The following is a 12856-nucleotide window of genomic DNA, read 5'->3' on the forward strand; positions in this document are numbered from 1 at the left end:
GGTATCAAAACCAGCAGCTCAGTGCTTTTTGGGTTTTTTTGACAACCTCATGCCTCTGGCTGCCTTGTTCCCAAGAAAGCATCAGGGCAAGCATATCATTTAATCTAATAACAAATTTATTTTTCTCTTCCCCTCTTCTCTAATTTATTGATACAGATAACTCACTGACCAACGCAGAAACCCTGACCCTGTTGATAGCAGAAAACAAGACCTTGGTGGCACCAATGCTCGAGTCTCGCTCTCTCTACTCAAATTTCTGGTGTGGCATCACCCCCCAGGCAAGTGACCTCCTGAACGCTACCGGGCGACTGTGCAAGCTGTGTTTGCAAAGGCCTCTTGTGTCTGTGAAGTGGTGGGTTGTGGTTTCTGTCCCGTGGGCTTTCCTGGCTGTTTTTGTAGCGTCCTTTTCTGAAAAGAAGCTGCTGTAGCTCGGTGGCGTGCACTCAGCTCAGCTTGCGCCTCTCTGAGTGGCAGCATCCCAAATCTTGGTGGGTACCTTTGGGAAAGGTCCATACGTTTATAGGAAATCTGGGAATGAGGGCAGAGAGGACACTGCGGTCTATCAATGTTTTTCAGGCTTTGTTTTCTAACCGAGCTGTAGGTACGAGCAGAGCAATGCGTGTTCTGCATTGGGTGTGCAGGCACGTAGCTGGAACTTGCTGCCTTGTCTGAGATTTCTCGCTTGAAAAAGCTGAATCTGGAGGAAGCTGAGCTTGTTTAGCCAAAAGTCCTGGGAAATGATACAATCCCACTAACTACATCAAAAATACTGATATACACACCAGAATTTATTTGAGGTCACTCCATATGTTTGTTTAATGGCCTTAAATCTCTTGGTACATAATTTTAGACAAGCTTTCCTGTATAGTGATGCTAATCAGAGAGGAATTTGCTTTTGTTTCTACAGCTTTCTGTTGTATATAGGTTGTTTTTCTCACACATGAACAAGATTTATGTGTTGGGGCAACATTGTTTGCCTTGTAGAAATTAGTTTTGTGCTTCTTTCTCAAATCATATATGCTGCAGTAAATATTGGTACAAAGATGCTGCCTAGTAGGAGTAACATCATTTTTAGAGCCAGAATGAGATTGAGCTATCACTTGACAAGTAGATCCACATCGCTGTGGTCAGTGTGGGTCAGCGGTGATTTTTTGCCTTTTTTCACTCTTTTTCTTTGGAATGTTCTTGACTAAGCTCCAGATGGGCTTCCTCAGACATTCAGCCTTGTGGGATCGTTTCTGGAAACAAATGGACATCGGTGCAGTGAGCAAGACTGCATCGAGCTGATCTAGGCCACAAGGGAAGGGTCATTGAAAGGTCCTTGACCACACAGAATGGGGTAGAAAGTTGATGAGGCAAGAGGAGAATGAGGAGTTAAAGTAGTTTGTGGTGAGACACGAGAGGTGATGATTGTCTAAGGTAGCAATCAATCATGTATTAGCTAGAGAAATGTAAGCAGCGCGTAATCTAACTATAATTATCCAAGTATAAATAATGTAACTACAAAATCAGCAGTTTAAGACTATATAACCTGATCAAACTTTACATTAAACAGCTTCAGTTTCTAACTCTCATAGAGTTGTCGGAGTCCATTCTTCTCCCGCACAGTCTGAGGTGAGGACTGTAATTAATACTCGTTTCTCCAAGCCCACAGGTAAATCTCCACAATGAGATCGGGTTTTTGACCTGTTTGCTACTCTGCTGCTGGCAGGTGTTTCGTCATCCCTTGGGGATGTTAGAGAGGCTCCATGCTCCAGCCATTTCCTGCCCTCTTGCTTTGCTCCAGAGAGCTACCCGGTTACTAATTATTGTCATTATTGCTGCAGTGAAATGAAGAACAAACTCCATTTCCCACTTCTGGTGTAAAACATCCTCTGGCAGTCTCCTTCTGTAGGATTTCTTGAGGAAGGTCTTTGTTTTTAAAGCTCTCGGTGATTATATTTTTTCTTTTACAGAAACCACCGAATCTTTTCTCTTTTGGCCCCCACACCATCTTATGACAAGGAGTTCCACAAGTCAGACCAACTAATTGAGTAAAAATAGCAGGAAAAGGTCCTGAACTCGCCAAATTCTTGGGAAGTAAATACACAGATAAGAAAAGGGGTGTGTGGGGGGGTGTGTTTACTTGTTTCAGTTTTTGTTTTAAAATGGAGAAATAAACCTTATAGGAAAGGCATTGTCCTTTAAGTGTTTAAGGTGAAGTCCTGATGTAAATCAGCGGTTCTCCACAGCCTGGCATGGGGCTCTGCCAGTGTGTGCCAGCCGCAGCCCTGGCCCCTGCTGTTACCTCTCCAGCAGAAAATCTCCATCATTACCAGGATTACTGAGAAAAGGAGGGGAAAAAAAACCTAGCAGCAAATGCATCTTGCAGGATTTGCTGAAAAAAGCTGCTCAGATGAAGAGGAAAGTTCCCACTTTTTTTCCTTTTCTCTTAGTTACTGCTGCTTGTTTCTGTGCTCGCGGTCCTGCAGCTTCGTGCTCTCAGCCCTGCTCTCCCTGGAGACTTGGGGAGGGAGCAGGAACTGGAGAATGCCCTAAAACACAAAGCCAAACCCAGCTGCAGACAGCCTGACATTCAGCTGTCGTGAAGCTGTCCTTAGGAGAGCACAGCAGTGCTGACAAGTTGGAGTCTTTCTTGGCTACAGGTGATTTATGAGCCATGAAAAGCCCCACAAGCCCATAGTGAGCAAGTGGAGGAGGACAAAAATTAAGTTTCCAGCATCTTTCACCCGTGGGCACTCTCGGCCGTCTGTTAACGGTTGGATGTTTTAACCCTTCCCGCAGCGGGAATGCCGGTGAGGGCTCTGCCTGCTCTCTGCTCTTCGTGGACATCTGAGACACCCAGGCCTCACAGCGTGGTCAGAAGGTTTCCGAAGGGCAAACCAACAGATGCACAAACAGACAAACGCACCACACGGTGCTTCTGCGCAAAGGCAGGGTAAAGTGGTTCTGCAGTGATTTGCTCGGCTGTTGCTAGGATGCTCTTGGAAAATATAAATCAAAAGTAACTTCAGCTGATTTTAGTGACTCATCATTTCTGTAAAGACCAGAATCCACTACGGACCCAACCGTCAGCCGTGTTCAGATGTCTAATTGGTGCATTAGGACTTTCTTTCAGGGGGAATTCAGTGTATTGATTTCCAAATCTGATAGCTTTAGACATATGGCACCTGCAGACCCAGCTGTGAGCTGCACAAGGCGGGTGTCGCACCCTCAGTGCCGAAAGGTTGGCAAAGCTCTTTAGGTCATGGCCAGAAACAATTTGCAGGTCCTATTCGGTGAGACACTGAATGTCCTTTGTGCTTGTTGAACACAGAGGATGCCACAGATGCTCAGCAGCTTCCAGGGTCAGAGCTGAGAGTCTATGTGCAAAAAAAAGGTTTCCAGAGAGCCAGGGGAAAAAAATCCGAGATTTGAAGCTCTCTTGCAAGGGCATTTTGTAGCAGAAAGGCTTGGATTTCCATTAGCTGCTGAAAAGCAGAGAGAAGGTCATATTTTAACCTTTTTGGTTGAAGATTGTTTCTGAATACTTGACTGAGCCCTTTTCAAAATGGGGACACTTCAAAATCTGAGAACTGAGCACTGATCCGTCTCTGCTGAGCAGGACTAAGGGCAGGAGCTTTTGCTGGGGAGCAGCTGTGAAACTGAAGTCTTCTGTCACATCCAGCCCTCTGCTTCTGTTTGCAGGGCTATTACAAAAGGACCCTGGATTACCCCCTGATCCGGGAATGGAAGAGGACAGGCTGGTTTGCTGTCCCGATGGTTCATTCCACCTTCCTCATCGACTTGAGGAAAGAAGCCTCCACCAAGCTGATGTTCTACCCCCCGCATCAGGACTACACCTGGAGCTTTGACGATATCATGGTCTTTGCCTTCTCCAGTCGCCAGGCAGGTGTGTCTGGAGACTTTGCTGGGCAGGATTCACTCGTAGACATGCAGATCTTTACTTTGGAGTTCACAGACCAAAAGCCAATTTTTTGGCTTCAGTGGTGAGTTAAGACCCTGTTCCCTTTTCTCTTTTGGATCTGGTCAGGGACAACCAGCAGCAAGTGAGTGGCAGTGCAGTTTTGAATCACAGATAGCTTCAAAAGACATGGGAACTATTCTAGGGACGAAGGCAATGTTTCAGAGACAAAATTAGTGGCATCTACCTTTGTTTTTTGTCACAGTGAGATGATAGCGAGCACAAGTGAATGCTGTGAGAGCGGAAGGCACTCTGTAGTTGTCTAAATTCACCACTTCCAGGAGACTCCATGAGGAAGGGGTGAGGACAAGAGACACTTTTTAGACGTTGCAGTGTTTGTGCAAAACAAAACCCAAGTTGCTTGCCTGCAGTGCTTGATGAAGCTTTGCTTTGTGGCAGCTCAGCAGGAATTGTCTGAGAGTTAAGAGGTTTTTCTTTTGTTGGTTCTGTTTGCTTTAAGCAAAATCAGTGCAACTTTCAGGGAGTGATGTGGGGGCTGTGGGCTGTGCTCAGAGGAAATTTCTTGCTGGCGTGAGAGCAGTAAAATCTCCACAGAACTGACGCCTCACTGGGACTTTGGGAGAATGAGTCAAGAACCGGTCCTTGAGATGCTTGGGGCTCCAGCTGGTACTGGGACCAGTTTCTACCAGACATTGGGAGGATTTCAGTTAGATCTGAAACTCAGGAGTCCTTTCGGGCCAAGGCACCACCTCAGTGTCTTCTTCTACCTGGAACGGCTGTTGGTGTGTGCGGAGCTCCATGTGTCTTGGGGGATTCGCTGTCTCTTAGTGCACGATAGCACTGCTACAGCTGCTTGTTCTTCTGCTGAGGATGGTCAGTCCTGTTTATTTTTGGATCTGGTGGGTATTCTGTCTCTAGCGAAGTCCTGGCTGGCAGAACTGTGTCCCATCTATGAAAGGAGCTCCTGGGAAGGGTATGTTTTTAATGACCATCTGTATTGTTCTTTGCACTCCTGTGTTGAAAAGGGCAAAGTTTGGGGCCTTATAAAGGAAGAAATGAGTGATGAAACCTCAGCGGCACTGATGAAACGCGCTTCTGTTCAGAGCTTCACAACTGGTTTGCTGGCTTACTGGGGTGAATTACTTGGGGAAAGTCGGGTTTTGGGTCTACTGAGTGATGTGCAGCTGGTGTTATCTGTCCTCTCCTTGTAAAAAGTTAAGGTGAGAAGGAGGGGCTGTTCTTGGGGTGCAGACAAGTAGAGGGAAAGTGAAGAAGTGTGGCTTGTCAACAGTGGCTTCTAGAGAAGAGCCAGGCTGAGCAATCTGCCTTTCCCACCACTTACAGAGCAGTGCAGCGACTGTTCGCAGCTTTCTTTTGAGTGATCCTCTTGTTGCAAACAGCACTGCGAAAGACAGTGTTCTTGGCATGATAAGCAGGGCTTTTTAAAACTCAGCTTCCAGGGGATGTGGAGCATGGATGAGTGGGAGAGGAGACGCAACAAGAGCTGAAATTGAGCCCTTGGGAGGCAGAGGAAGATGGGAGTTTGCAGGGCACTTTTGGGGCCCTGACCTTTTGAGTCAGGCCATGGGTGTGTTGGCTCCAAAAGAGAACAGAGGTTTAGGTCCAGTGAGCAAAGCAGGTTCCCTCAAATCTGCCTGCCCCTTGTTCCCTCTGACAGCATCCAATTAGTCTGGGAACTGCATTGCATCAGCTCCAGCTGCTTCAGAAATATTTCAGGGATTCAAACCCATCATTTTTTCCTTCCATCCTAGAACACTTCAGCTTTTTCCAGAGCTGACCTCGGCCGTCTGGCCCGCTGATCTTCTCAGATTGTTGGCTTGTGTCCTGGGCTGAGCCCTTTGCACTGCAAGATGATGTTTAGCTGGCCAGACCTTCTGAGCTTCCTTCAGCCTGAGGCTCTGAAGACCTCAGGCCAACCAGGAATGTCCAGTCGCAGGGGTGTGGGGGAAATTTAGGTTGCCTAAATACGACTGTGGATTTATTTAAGGCATATGACTGTGAACCCTGCTCACTGCCTTACAAAGGCTAATAGTAACACCAGTATCTCTAGCCTTCTGTCCTTTGTAGCAAACTTTTATTTTATTATAAAAACAGAGCCGGAGAGTGAGTCCCCCTCCCCGTTTTAAGGCAGATTTACCATTTTGAAGTAACTTTTATCCCAGAAGAAACAGAAATACTGCTGTGAATCTATGCAGATGAACTGTGTTTAAGCCAGCGGAAGATAAAAACGGAGATCAGATAAGATTAGTTGATTAGATCAGTGCCAAATCCATTAATATCAACAGGTAGTATTTTTTATTTTGCCATTTACCTGAATTGCAGCTGACAGCTGAATGTGTTTTGGCAGTAGTGTAGCCAGCAGCTTCCTTGCAGAACTTAAAAGAGTAGAAACACCGGGGTCATTAGTGCAGATAATTCTGCCTTGCTAAAAATACCAGGGATTTAGGAGGATTGATACATGAAAGCACCAACTCTCACCAGGTGGTGTCTGCTTTTCATTTATTTCCTAGAGGGACAAGGGTGATTCTGCTTGTTTAATTAAAAAACAAAAGAAAAGTTATAGCCGATAATGAGCAAACTCTTGGTGAGTCTGGGGGGAACAGCATCTTACTGATCACACGTTGCGACATTCCCAGCAGCGTGTGGGTCTCTCCCTTGCAAATGGATCTGCTCAGAAGGGAAGCTTTGCATCTTCTTCTTGTTCCGTGCCTTCAGATTCAGCTCCTTGAACAAGCAGTTACAAAAGCTTTTGAGCAGAAGGAAGCTACAGTATCACCTATTTTTGGAAGCATCTCTTTCTCCCTGCTGCTCTCTCTCTCTAGGATTTGGTTGATTTGGATGGTGCAGACCTGCTCCTGCTTTTGGCTCTGTGAAGGGATTGCACCAGGTCTGAGCGGTGCGGGTGGGGTTTGGGGAATCCAGGGGTTTCTGGGATGCTCCCCAGTTCTCCCAGCAGATCCGCTGTGTGCATCAAACATCGCTTTGCCAAAGGCCGGTTCTGCCCTCTGCTGAGAGATTGTTTTCATAGCATGAAGGCAAAGGCCAAAAGAGACCCTTTCTCTGGGCTAAGAGGGAGTTTCCAGTCTCTCCTAAGAGAAAACTGATGGCAATTAAAAATACCTTCAGTTATGGAGCAACTGGAAATTGTTTTCAGAGGAGAGACCACGTGCTGCCAGCCAAATGATACAGAAAATGTCACTATGAATTTCATAGACTCATTTTGCTTGGAAAAGACCAAGATCATCGAGTCCAACCGTTAACCCACCCCTGGCACTAACTCATGTCCCTGAGAACCTCATCTCCACATTTGTTCAAGCCTTCCAGGGATTTAAGTTAAACCCCTTCATTTGCTTTTGAAGCAGAACTTTTTGGGACTGGGCTCCTGGCAACGAATTTGATGGTGGGTACATAGCAACAGAGCAGCGAACTCCTCTTTTAAGAGACCTGACTCTATTTTCTGGTTTTTTCTGTGATCCCCAGGTATACAGATGTTCATCTGCAACCGTGAACACTATGGTTTCCTTCCCGTGCCCCTGAAATCGCACCAGACGCTGCAAGAAGAAACCGAGAACTTTGTGCACACCCTCATTGAGGCAATGAGTAAGTTACGGTGCCTTGCTGTGATGGACACCCCCAAGTTAAGGTTTGGAGAGCTCTCTTACCCCTGGGAATCTGCCTCCTGATCCGACTGTTCTCATCCTGGTTTGACATGCAGTTTCCCATTTTTCCACTGTTTTTCTACCTAGAGATGCAATCGCTTCACGGTCAGGTCAGCTCCGTTGACAAAACTCCTTAACTTCCCCATATCGAATGCAAAAATGCATCTTTAACGTGGCAAGGATGCTGCAGAACCTCGTGTCTCTCCTGAGCTGTGTCTGGCAGATGGCTGCTGGCTTCTGTTCTGTGACATGGACGCTCTGTGCTACACCCACTCCTGCCTGACTTCATCAGCCAGGTCCCTGGGGCTTTAGGTCCAGAGATGCAAACACACACACACACGTTATTGTTAGTGCATGAAGGTGATGCTTGGCATCTCTCCTCTCTTCCAGTTGATCGTCCTCCCGTTGAACCCTCACAGTTTGTCTCTGTTCCGCCGAAGAACCCTGACAAGATGGGATTTGATGAAGTAAGGAACTTATTTTGCTGCCATTGTCTTGTCTTCCTGTTTCTCACCTAATGGAGCTGGGATCTCCCTGTAACTGACCTTCCAGCCGTTTCCCATTCCCATCTCTTCATACGTTTGAGCTCTTTCCCAGTCACTCGTCTGTTGGATTTCAGCTTTTTGCCAGGAGCAAACAGCCGTCCTTACGTGGGGAGAACTTCTGAGGCCAGGGAAGCAGAAGGGAAAGGGCTCAGGGAGCATTCTTGCCCTCTGGCATTTGCTGGGGAGAAATGAGGCCACTCAGGTCTGTGGGCATTTCATACCTGCTACAAAACCCCCGATTGAGGTTGGTGTGCCAGGGCAGTGCTCAGCAAATCTGTGGGCTTCCTGCATTGATGGTACGGATGTTTTAATCCAGCCAGGAAGAGATGGCAGAAGTGAGAGTGAAAAACACATCATTTAACTCCCCCGATTCTTGTGCCCTTTCCTCTACATCTGACTCTGTGGGGCAGCTTAGCCATCCTTCCATTCTGCAGCAAGAACTGGTCGTTCGGGAAACCTCTCCTGTGTTCCAGTGAGAGACAGGAATGATTTTCTCCCCTGAGAGAGGCACTGGGGAGCCTGGAGAAGATGGGGGAGGCTCTCAGCCGAGTTCTGTCCAAGATGGGGGCGTCTAGGAGGGCTGGAAACCATGTGTGCTCCCCCCTTACTGGGGCAGCTCTCCTCCTGCCCTGCTCGGTCACCACATTTTTCTGCTATGGCCTTTAAAAGTGCATTAGAAAGGTGGTTCCTGACAGCGGTCCTGCCCCAAAACCCCGCAGAAATCCCTCTCCGCCCTGTTCTCCATGTTATGGAGGGTGCAGGCATGGAGGGGAAAGGCTGGAGAGGGATCTGCTGTGCTTTAATTAACCAGGAGTTGTGTTTTTATGCAGCTGCCAGGGTGGCAGTTGTGCAGACCAGAGAAGCCTTTGTTTTCTTGGCTTATTCTGTTACATCTGTTTATATGACACGTGAATTCCAAACACGATTTGTTGGAGCGTCTGTGTTCAGGGCGCAGCTGTTGTGGGTTTTTTGCCGTGTTGTCCTTTGTGGCTGCGCTCTATTTATCCAATTTATTATTTTTGCATTTGTGCTGACCTAGAACTGGATCCGCTTCTTACTGGCTCGAGGTTTTTGCTCCACAGGCTACAAAGCTGCACTTGTCTGCCTGGGACTGAAAAACATCCCAGCCCCTCTGCAGTTTACCTGCAAATGAGGGGTTTGGGCCTCTGCCCCCCACCAAAAAGTCTGTCTGCTTAGGCTTGGGCAGAGCCTGGCGCAGACATCTCTGGGTGTGATCTGGGCTCTGTGCTGGGCTTTCTGCTCTGGCAGGGGAAGCAGCAGATTTTTTTTTGTGAAAATTCTGTGATTTTTTTGTGAAAATTCTGTGATTTTTTTGGTGAAAATTCTGTGATTTTTTTGGTGAAAATTCTGTGAATTTTCAGTGCCTGAAGTAATTTACAAAAATTCTCTTTGCTGTGTTCTTGTGCTTGGGTGGTGACCCCGCAGATAATCCTAAATACAGGTAGTGGTGGCCTTGTGGAGAAACATGTGGGTCAGTGTTCCTCTGGGACTGGAGCTGGACATTTGACTCTGTGTTTAATATAAATCAAAACATCTTATATCTTTGGAAATTATAGACTTGGCTGTAACTGGTCTGCTCTCACCTTTATTCATCCTTGATGAGCAGCTTCTCCTTGTGACATAAAACGTCCTTAAAAAGTAGTTGTTAGACAAAGAATGAACCTCTAACCTTCCAACTCAAAACCAACCCCAACTTTCTGACAAATTCTACGCAACCTGGGATAAAATCACAGCTGGTATTTTAAGATCTGCTGCTGAAGAAGGGTAGGCGAGAAGTCACTTCTCCTCCTCGCTCCCAGGCTGTGAGCTTGATGTCTCTCTCTTCAACCCAGATTTTCATGACCAACCTGAAGCGCCGGAAGGACAGGCGGGATCGGATGCTGCGGACTCTCTACGAGCAGGAGATTGCAGTCAAGATAGCAGAGGCCGTGGATGGGAAGTGAGTTTCGGCTGGGGTTGCTGATGTTTGCAAAGAGGGGGTTGTGCTGGACACCATCTCCTTGGGTGCCCTGACCTCCCTCCTGCTGGGGATGGATGGGCTGAGGGAGAGGTGGACGTTTTATTAACCTAACTGCCCCTGCTTTGGGGCAGTTTTACTCTGTTTGTGTCTTCTTTTGTAATTGGTCTTCATGAGAGAACCAGGGCAGTGTGGGTCAGGCTGATAGAATCACAGAATCATTTGGGTTGGAAAAGCCCCTCAAGATCATCGAGTCCAACTGTTCCCCCACCCCTGGCACTGCCCCATGTCCCGAGAACCGCATGTCCGTCTGTCCAGCCCTCCAGGGATGGTGACTCCAGCACTGCCCTGGGCAGCCTGTTCAATGCCCCACAGCCCTTTGGGGAAGAAATTGTTCCCCAGATCCAACCTAAGATGAAAATCAGGTTAAAATCATACTCCTTTCTGTGAACTATAACACTTGCACACAATTAGAAAGCAGCAAAAGTGTGTGAGAGCAATCATCTCCTGAGAGATTTGTCTGTCCTCGTGCTACAAAGCTGTTGGGCTACAGTATTAACCCTGACACAGCCCTTACTTTAAGGCATGTTAAGATGTTTTTATCTTGAGAAATCAAGGCAGAAATTTTTGGTCTGGGACTCGCAGAAAGGGAAGTGGGAACCCCCATGCCATCTGGTGGTCTCGGAGACTTGCGCACCCATCAGGACCTCAGGAAAATATTTGAAGCCAAGCTCCTGCCATATTGATGGTCCCACAAGAAGTCGTTGGCAGAGTTAAGGATATCATTTCTAAGCTTGATTTAGAATGTAAATCAGTTAGTTAATTTTTCTCCCGGTTTTTGAGCAAAACAAGTGCAGGAATTTCGTGAGTTACAGCTTATCTCTGAACATCAGTAGCGCTTCCCCCGTTGCGTCTGTGTCCGACTTGAATTTGCTTTCTATTTAAATGCTGATAGGTGTTCTCTCTTTCTCAGAGCGCTGAACACGAGTCGGCTCAAAGCTCTCAGCATCGACACCGGGACCCGTGCTCCTCGCGGCCCCTCGCCCGGGGAGAGATCGGCTGCTTCCTCAGCCACTGCTGCATCTGGGAGGAGGTGAGGGGGGTGCGGGTGCCCTGGGGAGGGTGCTGAGGGCAGGAGCAGTGGGAAGGCACACGGACGGTCCCAGGACAAATCTAATACCGGTTTCTGGAAGTGTAGGATGGTTTTACTTGGTTTGTAGGGGATCGCGTACAGGGGTTCTCTTGAACACATTGCTCAGCTTTCTCAGCTCTACTCTCCGTTTGCCAAGTGATTTTTATCAGAGTGTTTTCACGGTTGGTTTTGCAGACCATCTGATAGCCTGTTTGGAGTGAGTTTGTTTAGGAGAAAGGCAGGAAGGTTTTGAAGAACAAATGGTATTAAAGAAACTCCGGTTTTATTTCCCTGGTTCTTCATGTGTGCTGGAGCAAGTTCCAGTGGCTCTGCTAACTGCTTTTTTTTTGAGCTGGTATATCATAAATAGATTTAGCAGCAGGGATCTCTGTTACTTGAGCTAACAGGTATTGTTTGGGTTGTAGTAGCTGTAGCTTCCATCTGTCCTGGTCACCTGGGGAGTCACACTTGAGAGGATCTGGGCTGTGCTGGTTGGAGGTGCTGGAGTTACACAGCCTGACATCAACGGGAGGGATCATTTCGAGCGAGGTGGGATGTGGAGGCAGGGAGAACAACTTGGTGCTTAGAGAAGACCGGTCTAAGGCAGCAGCTGCCCAAATGTGACTGTGATGGTTGGATGATCCAAATACCTTTCAGCCAGCAGCAGGGACTTCAGCACTGAGAAATCAGGCAATGATTTGGGGCTTGAGACTTCTGCATCACCAATGGTCAGATGGTAAGATGGGAACCCACTTGCAGGATGCCTTTGCATGTGTGTTCTTGAAGTTGCCAGGGCCAGACTTTGGCTGTGCTGGATCATTCTCCAGATTCCAGAAACACTTTTTTTCCCAACAGAAACAGGTTTTTCTGAACAGCGGTTTTGTTGTCAAAGGAGGAGGTGGTCGTGCAAGATGGTAGCTCACGGGGTTGAGGTGCTGCAGCATCACATGGAGGGTTTTTCTAGGTTGCAGATGCTCAGCCACAGGATATTTTTGGACAGCTCGTCCCAGCTGAGCTGTGAATCTGGGGCTGGTTCTCCAGCCTCCCTACCTGTATGGTCCAGAGGGCCAGGACCAGGTCAGGATGACCCCCAGAGATTTCGGGGCCACTGTGATCACTTCTGAACCATCTTGTTTCAGGTGGTGAACAGAGAACTGGAGAAGACACTTGTTATTGAGGACGAGTTCAAGAGGAAGCTCATGAAGCTGATGGATGACATTGAACAAGCCCAGCTAGACTGGGAGCTGATGTAAGTCACTGGCCCTCGTGAAGCTCCGGGCACACGGGGGACATGAGCAGCAGAGATGGAGGGTGATGCTGGAGTGCAGGGAAAGGTGGCAGAGGCTTCTTGATGGCTCTTCCCATCAGGATAACTCTGCTTCTGGGCCAGGCTGGTGCTGGGGTGCCCCAGCTGTGTTGGGTACCACTGGTGCGCTTTGTGGGCAGTGTTGGTCGCCTGGGGACACCGCTGTGACAGAGGAACTGCCGCAGCTCAGCGCTGAGGCTTGGACCGTGTCATCTCAGCTGCCTTACCAAGTCTTTCACATCTGTACCACCCGCTGGGGTAAGATTTGAATGTCTGAGAGTGGTACAGGA

At 47.8% G+C, this 12856-nt stretch overlaps 1 protein-coding gene across 1 annotated transcript in view; it reads left to right on the forward strand.

Annotated features, from left to right (window-relative positions):
- LOC139825770 (procollagen galactosyltransferase 2-like) overlaps positions 1-12856 on the forward strand; it is a 34942-nt gene that overhangs the window by 19745 nt on the left and 2341 nt on the right. The window contains 8 exon segments of the mRNA XM_071799937.1: positions 157-278; positions 3688-3892; positions 7427-7546; positions 7996-8072; positions 10004-10110; positions 11102-11136; positions 11139-11221; positions 12400-12509. Of these exon segments, the coding sequence (XP_071656038.1) occupies positions 157-278; positions 3688-3892; positions 7427-7546; positions 7996-8072; positions 10004-10110; positions 11102-11136; positions 11139-11221; positions 12400-12509 (859 nt within the window).

This window comes from Patagioenas fasciata, chromosome 28 (assembly GCF_037038585.1).
Source record: "Patagioenas fasciata isolate bPatFas1 chromosome 28, bPatFas1.hap1, whole genome shotgun sequence".
NCBI classification, from domain to species: Eukaryota; Metazoa; Chordata; class Aves; order Columbiformes; family Columbidae; genus Patagioenas; species Patagioenas fasciata.